Source organism: Spea bombifrons, chromosome 5 (genome assembly GCF_027358695.1).
Source record: "Spea bombifrons isolate aSpeBom1 chromosome 5, aSpeBom1.2.pri, whole genome shotgun sequence".
In the NCBI taxonomy this organism is placed as follows: Eukaryota; Metazoa; Chordata; class Amphibia; order Anura; family Pelobatidae; genus Spea; species Spea bombifrons.
In genome coordinates, this window is record NC_071091.1 from 13,431,902 (window position 1) to 13,453,994 (window position 22,093).

A 22,093-nucleotide genomic window follows, 5' to 3' on the forward strand; every position below is an offset into this window, starting at 1 on the left:
GTAGTAGTAATAGTAGTAGTAATTAAATGTTATCTCGACTGACCAGAGTTGACTGAAGTTTCATTGCCTCTCATTCTTACTGTATATATTAATGCACCTTGGCAGTAGTAAATATGTGAAAGCAGGCTGAAAAATCACCTTTACTGCCAACTTACGTGTACTTGCAGTTTAGGGAGTGGATCCTAAGGTAAGTTGAACTGAACCAAGTTGCTAGTTGAGTTGTGTACCTGAACCTGACTTGACCATGCTAGCTTTAATGTGGCAACTTCTATTCACTAAATTTAGATTGACTGCCAACTCCAAAGCATTTCAGTTTGACCCCGTCTGGTGAGTTCTTTATCTGTCTATCTGCTCGCTGCCTGCTTAGGAGTGCGAGATAAGATCTGCAGTAAAAATTCTTTCTTACAAAAAAAATTCAAACGTTTCTACAAAAGAAAATGTGAATTCAGACTAAGCTATTATAGGGTAGCACAATTAGAATTCCTGATATGTTCTGTGGCTTTATGCCAAATGAATATTTAATATATATGACTATAAAACAGACGGGTTAAGTCAATTAGGATATTTTAATCTGGCAGTTCATCAACCACACAGAGTAAAGGTAGAAAATACATTAGTAGCTTGTTCATAATGTGTTTGTCACAAGGCCGTACGTTAATCCATTATGCCAGTGTACTACAACACCTTTAGAAATCTTTGTTGACCTGAAACATAAATTTTGCTTGTAATCAAGTAGTTTTTTTTCTCAAGACAAAAACATGCTTTATAATCACATTTAGTGACAGTTTTATCTGGGCATTAATGGACGAAACTGTGTAATGCAACATTAGTTTTCTTTTCCAGTCACTGTTTTGGGGAATCTTGTGCTGTGAAATTGTTTGGGGTTTTTTTTTTTGGTCTTTCTATAAAAAAAATTAAAATCCAGAGACACCTTGACACCAGGTAGGCACATTCTGTATTTCCATAATACTGGGTATTGGAGTTAAACACACTCGATGGGAAGGGGAACGAATGTTATCAAATTAATACATCTTAGGTAATTTTTATAACAGAACATAATTAATATGCAAATGACAAATAACCATTTCAGTGCCTGTAAGGAAAGCTGTGCATTAATGTATCTATAATGTATCTATTAATGTATCTATACAGACAAGCAAGGATTAGATTTAGGGCAGCTTTTATTGCAGGCACTGTGTACTCTACAAGCCCCCTTCTTTTCCTCAATCATTTCTCTGCAGCTGCACATTCTTTTACATACTGACCTGCTCCTCATCCTGTCTCTTGCTCCAGTATCCCATTTTGCCTGCCATTTTTTTTCTCTGCAGCTTCACACTCTCTCTCACATTGACTTGCCCCCATCTCTCCTGTCAATATCATCTCTGCAGCTGCACAGAGAGATCAGAGAGGACCAGACAACAGCAAGTGAGTTAGATGGGGCAGGGGGAGATTGCACAATGAGCCAAAAAGGAAACAAACCAAAGTGTCTGAAATGATTTTGGGTCTTGTGGGCATCACTGATTGGCAGGAAGGAACTCCCATTAAATTAATGGCAGAGCTTTCTGCGCATGCGCATACAGGTCTTGTGAGAATGCTTGCCAAGTCAACACTGGAGTTGACTAGCAGTAAGTATATCACGTGTCTAGAAAGGGCTTTGGCTGAACACATTTCATGGTGCAAAACAGCTAATGCATAAGGGGAATTTGCAAGAGGGATGCCACAAAAATATAAAGGGACCTCTCAGCTAGCATATGCATTTAAATAGGTATTTGCGGTCAGATGGAAGCAACTCAGTGTCTAAAGCTTTGAGTCCTAATCAGTAAAGTTATCCAGCTATAAAATAAATACCACATACAGGAGACACTTTATTGGTAGTATGCAAAAATGCAAGCAAAAAACACAGGATTCAGGTAGTGACCCGAAATCAGTGCAGCCCTGGAAGCAATAACCCCTCCCCCACCTTTGCCACCCCTCCTCTGTTTACATGCCATTTATTCTTGAATGAGCTACTGAAATAAACAATGGCTTATTATAAATATATATTTACTGTACCTCATTCTATATTATATGACCAATAAGCTGCTGTCAGTGGAACTGAGTTCCAGATACTGCTGCATCTATATACTCCAAATCAGAAAAATATTTTGATGAAATCAGCATTCCTATTTCTGGTAAGTCTACTTGCAGATATTTTATCAGCAGAGTTTTTGATGGATGAATCTTTTAATGGACGAAGCTCTATATATTCTTAGTTTATTTGCCAGTTTGGGTCTAAGGCTCTGTCACAAAGGCAAAATGTAATTATGTTCTTTGGGGTAGCAGTGGCATGTACTTTAATGCAGAGGCTTGTGTTTGATCTATTTCCCTTGGTTTAAAAATGAAAGCCGCGAGCTGATGAAAACTAAAGAATATTATACAGTTTTCTTAAAGGGGTAGTCTAATGCCCCATACATCCCCACCAACAAAAATACATATTAAATTACTAAATTTCTGCATGTATTGCCTTTTGTTTCCATCAGGTACACACTTTTTTAAAGCCTTTTAAACAATGCATATTAAAGCACTCATAAAGTTCTCTAATATGCATTCACTTTAAGTAAAAAAAACTGTCAATAGACAAGTACTGAATGGGCCAATACAGAAAAACATGTAACATACCTGATTGTTAACCGTGTGGGGCACAGAAACAATTTCTGCCTTCCATGCCATCCTGCCTATTGGGATGAGGGTTTAACCCCTTTAGGACCAGGCTGTTTTTTTTATTTTTGTACCCTTCGTGACCAAGGCTGTTTTTATACTTTTACGGTGTGTTTAGCTGTCATTTTGTCTCTTTCATTTAGCGCACCCACACAAGTTATATATTGGTTTTTTTTCAGAACAAGAGCTTTCGTCAGATACCATTTTTTTGCTCATACCATCTAATTCCCTATAAAAAAAATAATAAAAAGCACATTTTCTCACTTTTATTTGAAAAAAATCTTTCTTATCTTCAAAAGCTAATAAAAAAGTTGCTAAATATATTCTACTATTTGTTCTGAGTTAGAAATACCCAATGTTTTCTTTTTTGCTTTTTTGCAAGTTATAGGGCAAAGTACAAGTAGCATTTTGCTAAATATGTTGAACTGTATTTATAGTTAAAGCATACAATCTCCCCTTGGGTCTGTAATAAATTGTGTCTGCAAAATGCAAACTGTGTCTCAGCCCAAATGGGAACTCTGTGCCTGTGAAGGAGGAGCTGCCAGTGTGAAGTGGAAGAGACCAGCTAGAGATAGAGCAGACCAAACCACTCTGACAGTGTCACGACTTACCTGCCCTCTTCCCTCTTCTTGTTTGATCCCTGGCTTGTGTGACTACCTTCTAAGTGTACCTCCATTTAGCAGATCCAGCCCTACTACAATTATCCACGCTACTGCCATTTCTACTCAGACACTGTCTATATATTGCCTATACCCTGCCCGTTCTCTGCCTGGTGTCTCTCCTGCCCTGTGTGTCCCTTTGGGGGTCTCCCCCTTCGGTATCTCTCAGGGTGAAGATTGGGCTGAATAGGTTTCGGGCAACAGGTGCGTGACAGAGAGCAGAGGTGTACGTAATTGAATAAAAGCTTTTTTTGCTGCCCTCTCCTAAACACCGGAAGGTCATGTGACACCGGTGCTCCATCATAGAAGCCTCGGCGGAAGTCCCAGCAGTAGCGGGGGGTTGTCTGCATCCATCGAGCAGATGTTCGCCGGTTGCCAGAGAAGAGAATTCCCTGCAGCGCTGAGGGGAATTCTCCTCTCTGGCATCCGGGAAAGGTATGCGCGATGTGTGTAGACAACCTCCGCTGCTGCCTGTGCTTTCGCCGGCGGTCGGTGATAGAAGACCCGGTGGAAGTGCCAGCAGCAGACAGGAGGATCCAGGTGCCCTGCAGCGCTGCGGGGATCTGGATGTTAGTTTTGTAGTCAGACCTCTTGATTATAAGGCGAGGAGTATTTTTCAGAGCATATTCTTAACTTGCACACATTTGACTGCAGGATAGTTGAGATGATGTGAGCAAGCAATTTGTCATTTAACCCCTTTGTGACCTTACAATGTATTATTATGTCCTATAGAAGGTGCTCTAGATAACCATTAGGTTGTAATAATACATCCCATGGCTTTGCACCGGTAAATATATTTCATGGATGCAAATAATTAAAATATGATAATTCTATACATGAATAATTCCTTTTAACTCATATTCTGGTTATAAACGTATTTTGATTCTTAGTCATTGAGAACAGTCTTTGTGTAGATGACTAAAGGATTATCTTAGTTAAATAGTCCTGTTCTAATGAACCACATCTTTTTTAGAAGCGTATGTAATATATTTACCTATGAAAGCCCATTAAAAACTACATGAACTTTAAAATGGATTACTTGAAAATCAATCTATTAATAGGTAAAAACTACTGTACCAAATCTTTAGTTGCCATGTTTTAATGATGAGAGAGCAAATGCAAATACAGCTCGATTTATCTCAGTTAGCCAAAGTCTTTCCTAGTATTAGCTTTTAAGGAACTTTCTAAATGAGCTGAACCAAAACTCTTTATAATATTAACCATTTCATAGCCCAACAAACACACTATAATACAGTATACTTAATATAGTATTAAGACTTCACTATACATTATGATGGGCTGCACCAGTTAGAATCTCCTAGAATCTCCAGTTAGAATCTCCTACAAAAAAACTTGGCTTACTAAAGAGATGAATCAGTGGGAATGCAATGCATTGTAACCCAAATGAGACTCTTAGGCAAGCTCATTAATGGTGTCCAGAGAAGACTTTAATTTGCTTGAGAGTGCTTTTGGGGTTAAAATACAGTCCCACTGATTCAGCTCCTTGGTGAGCAATATAGCCATGGTGGGCTATATGTAAGCTTTATGTGACCAAATAGTGTGACGGAATCCCCAATATTAATCCTTTATATAGGTGTTTTTGAATGGTATTCGCTGGGTATGCGCTAAAAACTTGCCTTGTGTGTATGTTTTTCGGTCAATATTCTATCAGCAACCAGGGAATCTGAATTTTTATGCCTTTTATGCTTTTTAGGTTGTGCGCTCCCCATTCTGTATATTTTTTGACCCTATGTAATGCGCAATTAAATCTGTGAGATCTCAGTCACTTCACCAATCAAGCTATACATAATGCGGGGCCAACTTGGCCCTTTCCTAATGCATTGTAAAGCTGGTAAGTTGAAACTGCAGCTGAACCCAGGGCCAGTCCTAGAACAGATGTTAACCTAGACCAAGAATACGCTTTGATGCCCAACTCCCATAGAAAACATTAGAAAACATTAGGTTTTGATACAATTAAAGGGAATTTATAATCATCTCTGTTTTTGCCTTACCGATCTATCTAAACAGTGTCACTTTTAGGGATTTATAACACTGTGATACACTAATTCCCAGCAAGCATTCTGAACTCACCAGAACTCAGACACCGGGGAAAAAAAAAGCACATTTTCTCCCAATAGCAGCCCATGGGCTGTAACCACTGCCTTGATTTTATGCACAAGGAGTACAAGGATATTTTTTTTCCCCCTTAAAGAAATAAAAAAAATAAAAATTTGGCATTATTTACTTTTATAGTTTATATAGAACTGCTATATTGGCATTTTCGCAGATTGTATATTCCTTTTTTGTACCCATTTGGACAATCAATAAAAAAAGTGAAAACAGGCGCTTTTAACTACGGGCTTACAGCATTATGCATTTTAATGCTTTCAAAAACTCTATTCTAAATGTTCTGCTTGTAACGTCGTTTTTTTTCTGTAATTGACATTTTCCTTGATCACTAGGTTCAAGAGAAGGTCTGGGAATTGGGAAGTCTAAACTACAGTACTGTGCAGTAAAACATCGAGAACAAAGGCCTGGGCATTCTCATTGGGGAAGCGAATCAGAGCAGCATGAATTTATTTGAAAGTACAACGGTTTGAAACATTGTAGGATCAAAATCAATTAAGGAAGTTTAATGTGAACGTCACAAACAGCTGAACCTAAGGACACTGTGAATATGGATCGGTAAATAAATCAGTGAATCAAATCTGTAGTAGTTATTCCATTTTAGTTCAATTACCTAAACTCGTGTTTCATGCCAAATGACACTTCAGAATTAATCATGTTGTACAAGAATTTTGATGTTTCTGTACCATATCATCCTTACAGAATTCTCACGGCTTACCGATTAAACACAGATTGCTTAAATGAGTGCAGAATTTTTTTTTATGTAGATCTGTAAGACCTTCCAGTAATCACTCTACTGTTAATCCAGTCTGGGTTTTTGTAGGGGGAGGTTTTTTGGGTGTAGTTTGTCCAGAAGTGGATTTCTTTCAAGGCAGGAGGAAAAGAAATGAGAAAAACATAGGAGCCTCATCTCAGACCAAGAACGGACAGTACTGAAATTCCCGGCTCTATAGGAAGATATCTACTTGGATGGGGCATCACAGTTGTTTTGCTTACTTGAACCATCACAGGGGAGACCTCTCCATTATCAAATCAGACTGTCCCACCCATCAGGGCCATCGAGACTCGAAATGCATTGGAAGCCTCCTCTGCACAAGGACTATAAGAACCACAGATGTACGTTTAGCCTCTCATAGGCCTCGTCAGTGTAGTACGGCCAATATCCCTCTAAATGCAGGAGGAAAATAGATGCCCTGTTGCAGTCTGTTCCCTGATGAGTGACAAACAAGTACCATACTTGGGAAATATCAGGGTCTGATACTGAGTTTTAGGGTTTTTGCTCCAACCTCGTGGTGAGGGGGCAAAATCTTGGGATCACACAGTCTGTAGCTGGCACATTCATACTGTACAGTGATTTGATAACATATAAGACCAGTACTTTTGCTACCTTGTTGATATCTCAGTTTAAATGCATCCTACTTAATTAAGTGTATCCTTAAGGAAAGATATTAAAGTCATTTGGTGAGTCGCTACATAGAATCTGCGTGATGGGCTATTAAAGAGTTCTAGTTTCAGGGTCAGCTCATTGAGAATGTTCTCCCTTTGGATATAGGAGGACTGAACATATTCCCTGTCAGAGTTCTGATGAGTGTTCTGTATTATAAGCATTGGCTTATTCTGGCCTAGCCTCTCCTGCATAACCTGGGGAACCTGTGGTTCATTTGGGATCTCCATTGTAACCATTGTAACCAACCCACATACATCATGCTCGCTCAGCATAGAGGATGACAACCTTGGAGGTAAGTCAGAGGAGGGAGTCAGCCAAAATACACCACTAATTACAAGCAGAGCTGCCTTAAGTGTTCTGGCGCCCTTGTGCGGACTACTCCTCTGGTGCCCCCTTCTCACTACTCTTCCCTCTGCCCCTTCTCACTCCCCCGCCTCTGCCCCTTCTCACTACCCCCCCCTGCCCCTACTAACTATCTACTCCCTCTCCCTACTTCTGATTATCCTCACTTACCTTGTTGCCGGAGTCCTGAGGTGGGAGCGGGAGGCATCTGTCTTCCCGCTCTGCCGCGATGCCAGCATTTCACGTTCTCAACATGAAATGCTGGCACCGCGACGGAGTCACGGAGAGTGAGGGGCGCCGAGTGGTTGCTGAAAACTTCATGAGCGCGCTTACGAAAAATTACTGCAGTTTTTCTGAAGTAATACTGCTATTTTTTGGACATGAAAAAACTGCAATAGTGCACTTTTACTGCAGTATTACTGCACATTTACCGCACTTTTTTTTTTTTTATATATTGCAAACCTACAGTTGTACTTCAATGTGCTGTAGCTTTATTGCATTTGTACTTCCGTACAAAAATAACTGCAGTACAACTGCAGTACAGTGAAGTACAAATGCAGTAAAACTGCAGTAAATGTGCAGTAAAAGTGCAGTATTGCAGTTTTTTCATGTCCAAAAATAGCAGTATTACTTCAGAAAAACTGCAGTAATTTTTTTGTAAGGGCGACCGCTTGGCGCCCCTGCCCGGGACTTAAATTGAAGCATCGTTTTTTGTTTTTTTAACTTTATTTAACATGAAGGATGTTAAAAAACAAAACAAAACAAAAAAAATGATGTTTTAATTTAAGTCCTGGGCAAGCGCCCCTGCTGCCATGGCGCCCTGTGCGGCCTCACAGGTCACACACCCCTAAGGCCGGCCCTGAATTACAAGAGCTGCATTATTCAGGGGGGTCACTGGAGGTATTGAGAGTGCAATAAGGCACAGTGCTGGGGTGTCATTTGTGTTGTAGAAGTTTTTATTTCCTCTTTCTTTTTTTGTCATGCTGCTAGAAAGAGTGCCTCGGCAAATTCCAGGAAGGGCACTGAAGGATCATTTTGTCACCTCCTGTCTGGAGGCAACCTTCTCAGTCTAGAAAATGTACTTGCGGCCTTTGACAGGGTGTCAGTTCCTTTTCTGATGAGGTTGATCCTGTAGTCTTAGGAATATTTGCAAAGAAGTACATATTTTGCAGAACAAAGAAAAATGTTCAGAAATCGCAAGATTTACACAAAAGTCTCAACTCTAACAACCCTTATTTATATTCGGTTCCTGTTTGGTGGTCAGTTCTCTGGTGACATAAATGCACATTCGACAATAAAGGTATATCTAGTCAAGTCTATTGTTGAATTATATATGCCCGCATTGGTTACATTTTTCCGCTTTTCTCCTGAGACGTTCTGCTTTAGAACACTAGTGTAGTTTTTACTTGGTGTGATGCATCATACATTTTCTCTGGCGATCTTTGTAATATTTACACAGATTTAGAATTTTCAAACGTGATTCAGAGGATCATGCAAGATTCATTTTTTGCAGCCCTCTAAAGGGAGGGTTACATATTGGATTATAGCAAGCAAAATAAAATACACTGTTTTTTTGTCTATGTGGCCCTGGGAGGCCTGGCAAGGAGGGAATTAACCTCTTGGCTGGTCTGATTTAAAGATTTTGGGTCACTACATGAAGCTTTATCATTCTAGAGTTATTCTACATATAGCCAACAGAGTTTATAGAATAAGAACAACTTAACAAAATTCATCCAACATTTTCGTATTCAGAAATCCCATTCATCCGTCCAGGTTGCCACGTAAACAAGAAATAAACAAGTTGAATTAATATGGCGAGATTCTCCTCCTCTTAGAGTAGTTAAAATGGCGGCCGCAGCAACGAACAAATGGAATTTTGAAATTTGAATGTTCATTGAATTTGTTCATTGGACAAAACGGCAACATTTTGGAAGTCTATGTCACTGCCACTGTATTAATCATATTAATCTAAGAGCCACTGAAAGTAATAGCCTGTATCATACAGTGTAGCAATTGATTTGTAAGAATTATACGCCACAATATACTGATATATAGACACTTTATGAAGTCCAATTGTGTGAAAAATATTTTTTATTTTGAAATAAAAATATCTTTGGATCTGATTCTGATCTGTAGCTGTTGTCAAGGACAGATATCCTAAACCTTCTCGTTGCTTTATAAGGTATTTAGCTAAAAAAAACATAACATACGAAGAAAATCAAAGAAAATTAGTCCTTTTTAATTAAGTGGATCCTTGCCATAAAAATCTTTATGTACAATCAAGCTTGTGTGGAAAGTATATTTTTTTATTGGTAAACTACAGATTGCTTATTTATAGATAAAACAATTTACGGATCGTGATAAAAAAAAGAATCACGTAATCTTCGCACCATCTGCTCAGAAAATGAAGCAAGCAAAATATTTTTTGCGTGGTACCTGCCTCCCTGACTGCGTCCTCGCGGTGGGAAGCAGTCCTCTGTGCGGGCGCACATGCCAGACGTGTACGTATAATGCATGGGACGCCCGCCTAAAATTAATCCAAATTGCGCTAGAGCATTAAAGGATGCCGCTAAATAAACTCACCAAGCACAACAATCAACTTGCATGTAAGCAGCAGAAAGTATGTTCAGAAATTACAATGTGTACATCCCTCTAATACTCAATTACATAAATCGCTATTATTCTTTTTATTTTTATTTATTTACAGTTCAAAGAGTGTGACAAAACTAGAATAGGCTCAGACCAACCAATACATTAGGTAACGAGGACTTGCTAATTGATCATAGCCAGGCCACTAAAACGAAAGCCCCCCTTTGGACAGTATCGGTGCTGGGAGGTATTAGGATTTGTGAATTTATAAAAGAAACATAGAAATATAATAAGATTTAATGCATTAGTGCAAACATTTGGGAAAGAGATCGATGTAAAACGTGTACGTGGCACACCAACGGCTTGATTTATTAAGCTGCTAGTTGGTAATGGGCCACTTGACCTTTTTGACACATTTTTTTGTAACTTTTGCTGAAATCTGCACGCTCTGTGATATATTCATCTTATCTCTGGTAAAGCATTTCTGAGCATTATTGAATTATAAAGTAAATGTTTCTTCTTTTCTCATAAAATAGTAGAATGTCCAAGCCACCGGGAATATTCCAAGTGTGGCGCCAAGATCGCCTTTTTATACCCAACCCCTGAGATATGACATTTTTCTGTATTCATCAAATTTTATGGAAAATGAAACACTAAACATACTCATGAGTTTTAACACAACATAAAGAAAGAATATAATTGAGGCTTATTTTTCATTACATATATCTCAAATTCAATTATTAGGCAGACAATGATGCATATTCGATACACCTTGATGGCTGATAATAACTATTCCGCCCCTTTTTTTCCTAATGTAGGACTCAGTCCTTTGTCTCATCTTAGATCCAGGATAGCTTTATGCTTCTGTTATGCTGTGTTAGCCTCTACCATTTCTGCTGGGAAACTCTCCCACTTATCTAGCACCTTCTAGAAAAATAAGTGAATTCCACATCTTTCTAGCATACAAACGACAAAAAGTAGATCCAGCCATCGTCAGTAAAAGCTTTTGGAACCTCAAAACATTCTGAATCTGTGAAAAAGGCAGGGGTTAAATGAGAAAGAGTGTCACGGACTTGGTGTTCCTCATAAGGATAGTTGGAAGGTATGCCTAAACTATGGACAATGCAGCATCCAGTCTTCATGTTTAGCCCTTGGACTGAAAAGTTAAGTGCACACATTTAGATTATTCGTGGCGCTAAATTTGGTTGTTGCCAAAGAGAGATACGTGAAAGAAGTGAATCGAACATTTCTGGGATATGGATCTCCATTAAATATACTAAGTTGACATTTAAAAATGCTTTTATGAAAATTGATTTTCAACACAAGATGCAGAGAGATTAGTGAATTATTTTTAGAATAGCAAAAATTCTATAACTTTTGCAAATTGTAAATAATGGATGTGACCTTAACGTTATAAAATTATTCTCCCTATGTCCTTTTACTTAGAAAAATAATGCATTATGCAACGTGAGTTAAATAATCTCGTTTCTAAATATATTCTACAAATATTATTCTACTTCTTGGGAACATTGGATTAATTTTCCACTTACACAAAGAAATTAAATAAACATTTTGCTTTTAAGCTATTTCTGCAATGTCTGCTGAATTATCTTTTGAACAACTTGGCTTTATCTTTATTCATAACATTGTACACGCATTATTGCAGCCAATCATTTTAAGAGTTTATCCCATGTCTTAAAGAGGCAGACATGTTTGTAATAGGGGTTATTGGGTGAAGGCACTCTCTCTGAAGTGTTAGCAGTGATTTTATTAGATATGAGCAGCATTCAGCACGTACCCTTGGTATATCTCTGCCATAGCCAATGCACTTTAAGATGTTCAGGCCCACCGCGTGTGCACACACACTATGACAGGATGCATAAACTCCATTTCAAGCACTGAGTCCATCAGTCCCACCATTCGTGCCGTTTGCATGGAAAGGATAGACTGTCAAAGCCAGCAAAAGAGGAAATGTCAGCCACCCTACAGGTTTTTTTTAAATAAATCAATATAGTAGGGTGGGTTTAATGTTTTCAGAAGTAGATAATAATGATCATGAATGTTGGACTTTCATGGAATAATATATATATATATATATATATATATATATTTATATATATATATAAATATATATATATATATATATAGAGTTACAAAGACTTCCATTCCTGGTTTCCAGCTTTCCTCCAGTTGAATAAATACATCTCCGGGTATAAGAGCTGCCTGCAAGAAAAAGGAGCTCTGAAGTATTCAGTCTGGATGGAATGGACCTAGCACCTTCTACAACTGCTTCTAATTGATAATTGAAAACAGACAGCCATAATGTATTTTTTATGGTTATTTGCTAATGCAAAATCTGGCGTTAGGACCTTGAGCTCTGAACTTTCTTTTGTTACATGGTTTGCACGCTACTAATTGATAATTGTAAGCTGTAAATCCTACTTTCTAATAACCAGTATTGAAAAGTGCTGGAATAATCCTTTGACCGTTTCTAAAGTAATGTTAATAACTGTTACTTTTGTAAAGCACATGAGAGTATAAGAAAAGGGACAGATTTAATAATGCACAGTTAAATGTATTGACCAGAGCTCCTCGATGAAGGTAACAAGTTCATCCAAATATCTTTCAAAATTATCATTTATATTAAAAATGTGCAATGCGCCAGAAGGTGGTGATTTAAATAAAAATATAAACTGGATGGCTGAGAAAATGCTGAATCTGAAAAATGATATTCCCTCGGCTCAGTGGGAATGTTTTTGGTAATGAAATCTCTCACTTGATTTGATGTCACTACATCACCTATCTCATATCACATGAGAATGAGTTGTAGCCATTCTTTTTCAAAATGTGTTCTGACACAATCACACACAAGCTAAGCCTGGAAAATGTCCCTTTAATGGTATGATTTACATTTGGCTCTGATGTTCACCAAATAAATAGATTTGCACCATGTAAGCCATTGAAAGAGAGAAAGCTAATTTGGTAAATATGATGCCTTTATTGGCTAACTGACATAGAAAGGATTGCAAGCTTTTGAGACTATCTAGGTCTCTTCTTCGGGCATTTAGATTTTTTTTGTTATTTCTGGAAAGCTTATAAGTACTACCAACCACAGAAAGAGGAATGAGACAGGAGATGAGTTCAAGAAAGCCTATGTAATTTATACAGGTTTGGGGGATGGGTGGGAACAGGTGGAGGGGCAGGTGGAGACTTGTTTTGGGTTCTAGGTTATTACCAGAATTATTTAGTGCATATGTGCATTTGCATATCTTTTCTCGTATAGATACTGAGAACTCTAGAGTACTGAGACATTTACGCCATGACCGGGTTTTTTAATTGCTTTCTATGTATGCCCTACAGCTGTGTGTTTGATAGTTCTACTTTCCAGACACCTCACTATTGGGTTAAAAGGCTGGTCTTAGTCTTGGAACTGAAGTTGCTAGCAGTGCATGTTTTTCATCAAATGCCACTAAACTCAGCCTTAGGTGGTTTATTGTCCCTAACTTTGGAACCATAATACTTTTTGGTACATACCGTGTTTCCCCGATAGTAAGACACCCCCGATTGTAAGACGTATCGGGGGTTTCAGAGGGGTCGGCTAATATAAGCCGTACCCCGAAAGTAAGACATATGTCTTACTTTCGGGGAAACACGGGGGATTTGCCGGGTCCGCCACTCTAAGGGGCCGGGAAGTCCCCACCAAGGCCGGCCTTACGTGTCTGCGGCTGCACAGGATTTAAATTAAAACATCGGGGTTTTTTTTTAACTTTATTTAACATCCTCCATGTTAAATAAAGTTTTTTTAACTTTATTTAACATGGAGGATGTTAAATAAAGTTGAAAAAAAACCCCGATGTTTTTATTTAAACCCTGTGCGGCCGCAGACCCCTAAGGCCGGCCCCTTAGAGCAGGGCCGACCTTTGGGGTGTGCGACCGCACAGGGCGCCACACTCCAGGGGGTGCCAACCTGCGGCACCCGGCACCCCTCCAGAGACGGACAGTAATGTCCGCCGCTGGAGGAGCAGGCTCGCAAGGGAGCGGTATCGGAGGTCTTTAACAGACCTCCGGCTCCCTTGAGTGATTTTAAGCCGGGTTCAACCCGGCTTAAAATCACTCAAGGGAGCCGGAGGTCTGTTAATGACCTCCGATACCGCTCCCTTGTGATCTGCGCGGCAACAGCTGTTGTGCGCCGGGGTTTCTTGTCAGATCCCGGCGCACAACACTGAAGCCGCGCCCACCGCTGTCCGTGCCCTCTGACCCGGAAGGAGACAAGAACTGAAGAAGAGGAGCGAAGAGGAGGAAAAGAAGCTGAAAGAAGAAAGGAAAGGTAGGAAAGCATTAAGTGAGAGTGGATTGGTGTATATGTGTGTGTGGATTGGTGTATGTGTGTGTGGATTGGTGTATATGTGTGTGGATTGGTGTATATGTGTGTGGATTGGTGTATATGTGTGTGGATTAGTGTATATGTGTGTGGATTTGTGTATACGTGTGGATTGGTGTATATGTGTGTGGATTGGTATACGTGTGGATTGGTAGGTGTGTTGATTGGTAAGTGTGTGAGAGTGATGGGTGTTATGCTGTACCATTTCCAATGTCTTTTTCATGATCTAATTATGCTCTAAAAGTACATCATAACTCCCATCACTCTCAATTTTTTCCCAATATAAGACATACCCCGAAAGTAAGACATAGTGGGGCTTTTAGGGATAAAAAGAAAGTAAGACACTGTCTTACTTTCGGGGAAACACGGTAATACCATTTCACAACTGGATCAATTGCTATTTTCAAAGATAATTATAGAATTCTGACTAGCTTGATATGTCTATAACCTTTTCTATTTATTTTGAATTTTACAAAACTGATAATGTAAAATAATAACAAAAAGAGATGTTTCCTAGCATACCCCTAACTGGTGTGGGTTTTTCTGTCCATGCTTTGTATTTTTTTAATAAGCCTAGCCTATATATTAGAACTGTCTTTTCAGAAGACGTTGATGATATGGGTTACTTAATATTTGTTGAGGCCTCAGGATGTAGAACATCTGCCATGCATTTCTAAATGCATAATACACAATATGCATTTTTGATGATGCCTCTATGAAACCTATGCTTCATATCCCATAGAGTATTGTTTTACTCATCACAAAGTCAGGTGTGCAGGGAATTAAATACAAATAAAATAGTTTAGAGGTACTCGCTATGAAAGTGTAAAGTACCAATTTGGTATTTTTAAGGAAAAAAATCTTGTTAGAGTCTCTTTTTCCCAAACTCAAACCTTGGTGAACTCCATAAAAAGGCAGTAATACAGCTTCTGTGAAATGGTCAAATTGTGAATTTCTCGTGTAAATGTGGGTGCTGAAAGACTGAAACAATGGGAGCTGAACATTGGACGGCTTACAGAAGCTATGCAGGAACGTTAAATTGTCACTTTGCTTTGTGCTTCTGCAAGCGTCACACAACTTACCACCTTGCTTAAGTCCATGTTAGCATACCTGGGAACTCTCCGGGTTTGACCCAGAGATCTGTGGGTGAAGCACCGCCTCTCTGGTTCTCCGGGTCAAGACCCGAATCCTACGGGTCGCAGGAGCGGGGTCTTGACACGTCCTACTCCCCGCCCATTTCCCCTTTAAATGGGGGTGTTTCCCGTGATGTCAGCAGGAATGCCCCCGACATCAGCTGGAACACCCACCGTCGTCATCGGGAACGCCCACTGACATCAGTGAGCAGTCCTTGCCTTGTCCCATAAGGGAAGGCTCCGGGTAGCCGGAGCTTAGAAGTTCTCAGGTATGCTTGTTAGTGACTAATACTAAAATCAATCAAAGAGCTCTAGAGTCTGTTGTGATTTATGTTAATTATGTTAGTTGTTGTAATGTTGTACTTGCATCCACTTTAAGCACTGAATTTATTTTTTTAAATTATATTTATTATAATAGAAAATATGAAAAACTATGGAGGAGAAATGAGGAGATGGAAAATTCCAGGTTATTGCATACAACACAAGATTTAGATTTCAATGAATAGGTCAAAAGACACAGTAACATAGACTTCTTTATAAACTGCCAATCATGTGATCTTTTAACCAACCAGGTAAAATATATATATATATATATCTTTTTTTCCCATTTTTCAGATAGTACAATGACTTTACCTTAAACAAGAATTTAAGATCAGCAAATAATTTAAAACGTCCCAAATATATTGCTTGCTAACACAAGAGCTTTCCCAAATACTGCAGCAGCTGCCCCTATTGTAGTATATGTGGCTTCACAACTGGAAGCACATTGACCAAACTTAGATGTAGATAATGGCGCTGAAGTCTTAAGACTGGGAAGTCATGAAAATGGATGAATACTAAGACATAGGAAGCAGAGCCTATGAATGTATCAGATGAATAATCTAGACTATAAGTACAGTGCACTTTGGGAGTTTACTTTGGGAGTTTGTGGAATGTCTTGAGTCATTATTGATGATTTACATTTGAACTTTGGAAAAATTAACACTCAGCTTACATACACTTGACGGCAGGAGAGTTGAGTTTATACAAGTTGCACATTCGTTAACCCATGAGTAATAGAGTAATAGACTTTCATTCAAGGCAATTGAGGATGCAATGCATTCTTCCACGCAACCAGCCTTCATTTTAGAATCCACAGTCATTATTGCACAGAAAGGATTTTTTCTGTGTTTTTTATTTGAAGCTAATATTTCTGGTTTTTGGGAGCGGCTTTCCATGGCATGAAGATAAGAACTCAAGAGTATTGCTTGATGGATGGCCACTAAAATGTAAATGTTATTTTTTTCCCAACACCCATGTCCTGGTATAGCTAGCTCAACCCTTTAACATATCTGGGAGCTTCCCAGTTATGATCATCTGGAGGCCTGCTTTTTATAGAAGTCAGGAGGTTAAGGAGATGGGGTATGGCTTGAGAGGGCAAAACAAAACACCAGTCTGTTGAAAGGCTGCCCTGGAGTCGTAAAATTCAAAGCAAACCCAGAAATAAATCAATAAAGCTGCAGAACATCAAATAATCATATACAACAAAATGTAAAAAGACAGAGTTAAAAAGGTTGTTTGGTTTGATGTTGTGAAGAAAGAGAGTAATATCCTTTGAAAATTTGGAAACAAATGGTATATTCTATCAACAGTTACAAATTATAAAGCAACAGGTAAAACTATTTATACTTGAACATTGATATTGTGCATTGTGTTATTCTCGGGCCAGTAAAAATAAAGAATGGAGCAGGTCACAATATAATATGTATGCCTTCTATTCTAAAAAATCTAAACTAAGGCATTCATATTTGGATTTAAATACAGAATGTGTTTCTTCTGAAAATATTGGAGGGGGAATTCATTTTCTTTAAATGTAAATTTATTTTTCTATCTCTAAATATGTGATAAAGTGTTTGTGTTATCTGAAGAAATTGACATATAATCATAATCATGGCACTCTTCTTCCTAAAGGCTGGAATGACTTGAAATGCGTTATTAATTAGGTATTTTTTTAATGAAAAGCGGGACATATTGTTTTAAAAAAATTGACTATTGTAAAGAATAGATTATCGGCAGTTACTGCTTCATCATTAAAAATTAAGAGAAAACGTGTTTATCATTTTCCTTAAAAACTGAGTTTCTTTTTAATTTCCAGGCGGAACGATAGCAGTACTTTGTCTATGGCAGATATGATAGATACCACCAAGGCTGCAGACAGCAGCTTCTCAGGAGCCATTGCACTGACATGGTAAATAAACAAAAAAAGTTTTCAAAATCATGAAAAATGCATATTATTTTATCTGAGGCATACACACTACTATAAGCATGTCGTGTGCACAAAAATCACATTGACCATCACTGTAATACTATATGTTGTAACATATAATACAGATTTCTACAACTTTTGAATTTTCTTTTATTAATATATAGAGCCATCTGAGACATTACATTTTTAGATTTCTAGGTTCCTGAGAAGGCACGGTCTCCAGATCCACACACAGAGATCTTTTTAAAGGTACCTAAGAAGGTGACAGCTGTTGTCACAAATTAGATTCTTCTTGTTGGACACGAACAAGAGCAAAATAAATATTACAGATATTTTTAGAATTCCGTTTTTGGCTGGATTTTTTATATAAAGCACATCATTTAATAATCGATGAGAGAAGCAACCCTTCCTCACAAACAACAATTTGATGGCTACTCTGTAAAATGTTTTGGAACATCTTTTGTTCTATACAAGGAGAATCCACTTATTCTTCACTCGCAAAGTTTAATTCAGTCTATTTGGTAAATTGGTTTGCTATCCTGTACTTGTATTTGTTCGTGAGTAGTAAGGAAAGCACCCAAAAAATAACACAAAAACAAAATGGTGGCGTGCTAAAGCTATATACTGTATGTTGATCAGTATTCAAGTCTCTCCTCAAGCCAGTAGAAGAATTTTAGTTCATTCACTACTGTTGTCCACCAGAGGTGCCCAGGATTTACTGCAATATTCCAAATTAGAATTATACCAAGAGCATTGGATTATCTGAAAAAGATGATCTCTTCTTTATCAAAGATGGATAGAAACGTCTGCAGGTTTCTCAGTTGGTGGCTCACAGCTTTTTTTTTTGTAAAATATATGCAAAATGTAAATGTCTTCCACCAGAAACCAGTACTAGTATCTTGTCCTACATATTTAGCACTGCTCTGAGACTATGAAGCCTTCCTTTTCTCCAACGGGTTCAACTTCAGCATAAGCAGGATGTCCAGATCCTCTTCTAAATTTCATTGCTGGCCACCTGCTCGGGCGGCGCTATTGTAAAAAAAAAAGGAAACATATAATTATTCAAGGCAAAGATTACCTTATTTGGTGTTTCTTAGCATACATTTGATTTGCTCTCATTATTTGTTTTTAATATATATATATTAAACGTTCCTAAAAAAGATACTGTAATTCAGATATGTAGATATGTAAACTCAGCTAAAAAGTGACATTTAAATATGTATTACACCAGAGGTAGGAAGCAACAGGCCTCATGGTGGGAATGTCACTAAGTATCCTAGACTTCCACAAACTAACTGGAAAACACCCAACTAAGTAATTATACAGCACTTTTCAGAACACATCAATACTCAATAACCACTAAATATTTGCATGTGGACGTGTATGGTATTAATTACTAACAAATGGTTTAGAAGCTACACAAAAACATATAGGGTATGTTTTTTTATTTCCTTTTAATTAAAAATAAATATTGAGCTATCTATCCTTTCTGCATTAAGTCAACTGGCCTCTCTGTGTTAAGTAAATTAAACTCTCCAGCAAGTCAATAGATGCTGCTTCATTGATCAAGATGCGTCATAGGGAATAGGAAGGTAAATCTGTTCGGCTACATCTCTAGGCTTCAACCCAGGACACATAGCTGAAACTAATGGATCCTGATAACACGTTTTTGTATTAGATTTCATTTATATGGTTTATTTTAGAAATCTAATAAAGAAAGTTCCGAAGACTGATTACGCAGGTAAAGGTATAAACAAAAGGAAGTTGTTCAACTCCAACCCTGCGAGTAATAACAGTACGTTAAAAGTATCATCATTTATAGAGACAGTTCAGCCACCACATGCAATTTAATGCATATAACGCTGCAAGGTTCCTTGTAAATCTACATGGTTTTCCCCTTGTTACTATACGGATGATTCTGCAGAATCTCTTAATCTGCATTTGCCCCCTTTGTCCCAAGAGATGTGTTTGGCCTAACATGTCTTCTGCATGACATGTGTTGAAGACATGTTAAGCCAAACACATCTCTTGGCACATGATATACTTACGTACTGCCAGTCAACTCCAGCTCTGGCTCGTCAAATGTCATGGAGGGGGTTCTAATGACAGCACTTTAAGATCCTTTAAGCAGCCAATCAGTGGCAGGAATTGGCAAACCACGGAGTATGGGGGGAGCTGCAGCTTCCACATAAGGTAAATACTTTAATATACATTATTGGAATAGTAAAGTACTTTAACGTTCATCATTCTTTGGAATACGTCACTGGGACATTAAACTGTCCCTTTAAGCATAGCTTTGTAAATGTGTTTGTTTATATAAAATACATTTTTATTATTATTCTAAATAACTTAGTTACATAAATAAGTTATAAAGTTCAATTACTCTTGTGCTTAAATCAGGAACTGCGCGACTGAGTCAGAACTAGATTTACTTCTGTCATCTTGCTGTTTTATGTGTTGCAGAATAGGAAATAACAGTGTTGGGTGTCTGGAAAGAATACTCTCTTATTTTGCAGAGATTTTCATCGAACTTTCACGGAGAGTTCTGCTTAATTGTATACATTTCATAAAGATGAATTCATGTTCAATTTAAATGCCAATGCATTCTGCAGCCAGAAATGATTAACATGCTATTGGTGATCATAATCTAGATGGTTTCTTACAGTGAAGATGTCAGGATTGTCCTCACTATGTTCTTTATGAGTCTGCTCAGGTTTGAACAACTCCGTTAATGTGAAAGGGACAAATAAAGGTGAAACTAACAATTTCTTCCATTTGAATTCTAGTAATAATTCATGAAACCTTCCCTTTCCTGCAAACTTTTCATATTAACCCTTTGGAAGATATAGGTAGTTGCAAACCTGTCTGGCCTGCCTTTAAATATTTCCTCAATTTAATCAATTTAAACATATCATTAATATTATTGATATTATAATGATATATTAGTTATAATATCTTGTACGCACATTGACGGACTGACATACTGAAAGGTGGAGAAAGGAGAAGAAAGTGAGAGAGAGAGGGTTAGAGAACATAAAGAAAGATGCAAAAAAGAAGTATTGTGCCATCATTATAATGAAAAATAAATTGTATCTGAATTGTGTCTTTCCTGGGAACTGATACATGACTTTACACATTTTCCACTGAAATGTGCTGCACATGAGAATGAATTTCAGAATCTGTGTTCTATTTTTGTCATAATTGGAACAACTCAACAGTTGCATTGGATGACTGTTATTATTAATCAGTCGATATTCCAATACCTACTCTTCCTCTTCTCTGCAACACTTTAGTAAGTTGTGCTGTATGGGATATTGCTCATGCTATTCTATAGATACAGCACAAATAAGTAAAAACATTAACATTATCATTTAATATGCATCATAGACAAATATTTAAATAGCGTGCCTGGAGTTAAAGTAAATTAATTAAGTTAAAGTAAATATAAACTAGTGTTTCATGTTAGTTTTTACATCATTTTGAGGTGGATTCATGGCTAGGAATTTTATGTACCAATATTAAGCATACAATTTACCAAATAGCATTATTGTAGAAAATATATTTGATCTCACTGTATTATTCAGGATTGTAAACTCGTTTTAGCTGGTCTCACCTAAACTTTCATTCCTGTAAATCCAAATTGTTACCTGGTTTACTACTAGTTATATATTGAGCCACTGTATAGGCTGCAGAATACAATGGGGCTACATTATAATCCCCTAAAGGACAATGGGCGGCCCTAAACCCATTGAAAACAATGCATTTTGAGCCTGTACATGTACGGGCTTTGTGATTAAGGGGTTAATAATAATGGTATTCTGTTTGAGAATACAGAGAGTAGACAATCTCCTATGACCTAGAATAGTAAATTATATTAAATTGTGTGATGGCAAGGTGAGGAAAACCGTTAACTCGTGCTCATGAGGAACCTGAAAGAAACCACAGCTCATGTACCATTAGGTAAAGAGTTTCCCGCAATGACACAGAATTTGCACCCTTGAGGGATTGTTTGGAGCTGGGGGATGGGGAAAGGGGCAAATGCATTTTACAGGGCATATTCTGCAGAGTCCCCCCATTTGAAACGGGACAACATAAACATTTTAAGGGATCAAGTAGCGACGAAGCACATATGACGGCTAGAATGTCCTTTAAAGGTTCATATAGTACATAATACTAAAATTGGGTCAGTTCCTATTTTACAATACAAATTTACACATATTATTGATTTTTAGTAGTCTTGTCAAGCATTTAAATGTTGAAAACAGATTTCTTAAGCAGCAAAAATTACTTTGCTTATGATTTATTGTTAACATAGACTGGTACAATGTTTTTCAGGACTCTGTAATACCAGTAGAATAATGTCTTTTTCTTTATGAAATCTTTATAAATATTTTATTTGCTAAACACTTTTTTTTTTATCTTTAGGAGACGTGGTAAATTGGCTTGACCTAAATTGTGCGTCGTCGACTTTTA

General features: G+C 37.7%; 1 protein-coding gene across 2 annotated transcripts in view; it reads right to left on the reverse strand.

Moving 5' to 3' along the window:
• The window catches only part of PLXDC2 (plexin domain containing 2), a 286,125-nt gene that overhangs the window by 105,782 nt on the left and 158,250 nt on the right, over positions 1-22,093 (reverse strand). Inside the window, exon 14 of one of the 2 annotated variants that reach the window (XR_008354366.1) lies at positions 17,996-18,649. Coding sequence is in view for 1 of the 2 variants with exons in the window: in XM_053468192.1 (XP_053324167.1) it covers positions 18,533-18,649 (117 nt within the window). In the remaining variant the exon portion in view is untranslated. Of the gene's footprint in view, positions 1-17,746; positions 18,650-22,093 lie in introns of those variants that run through there. The other variant, XM_053468192.1, reaches the window with a different exon arrangement.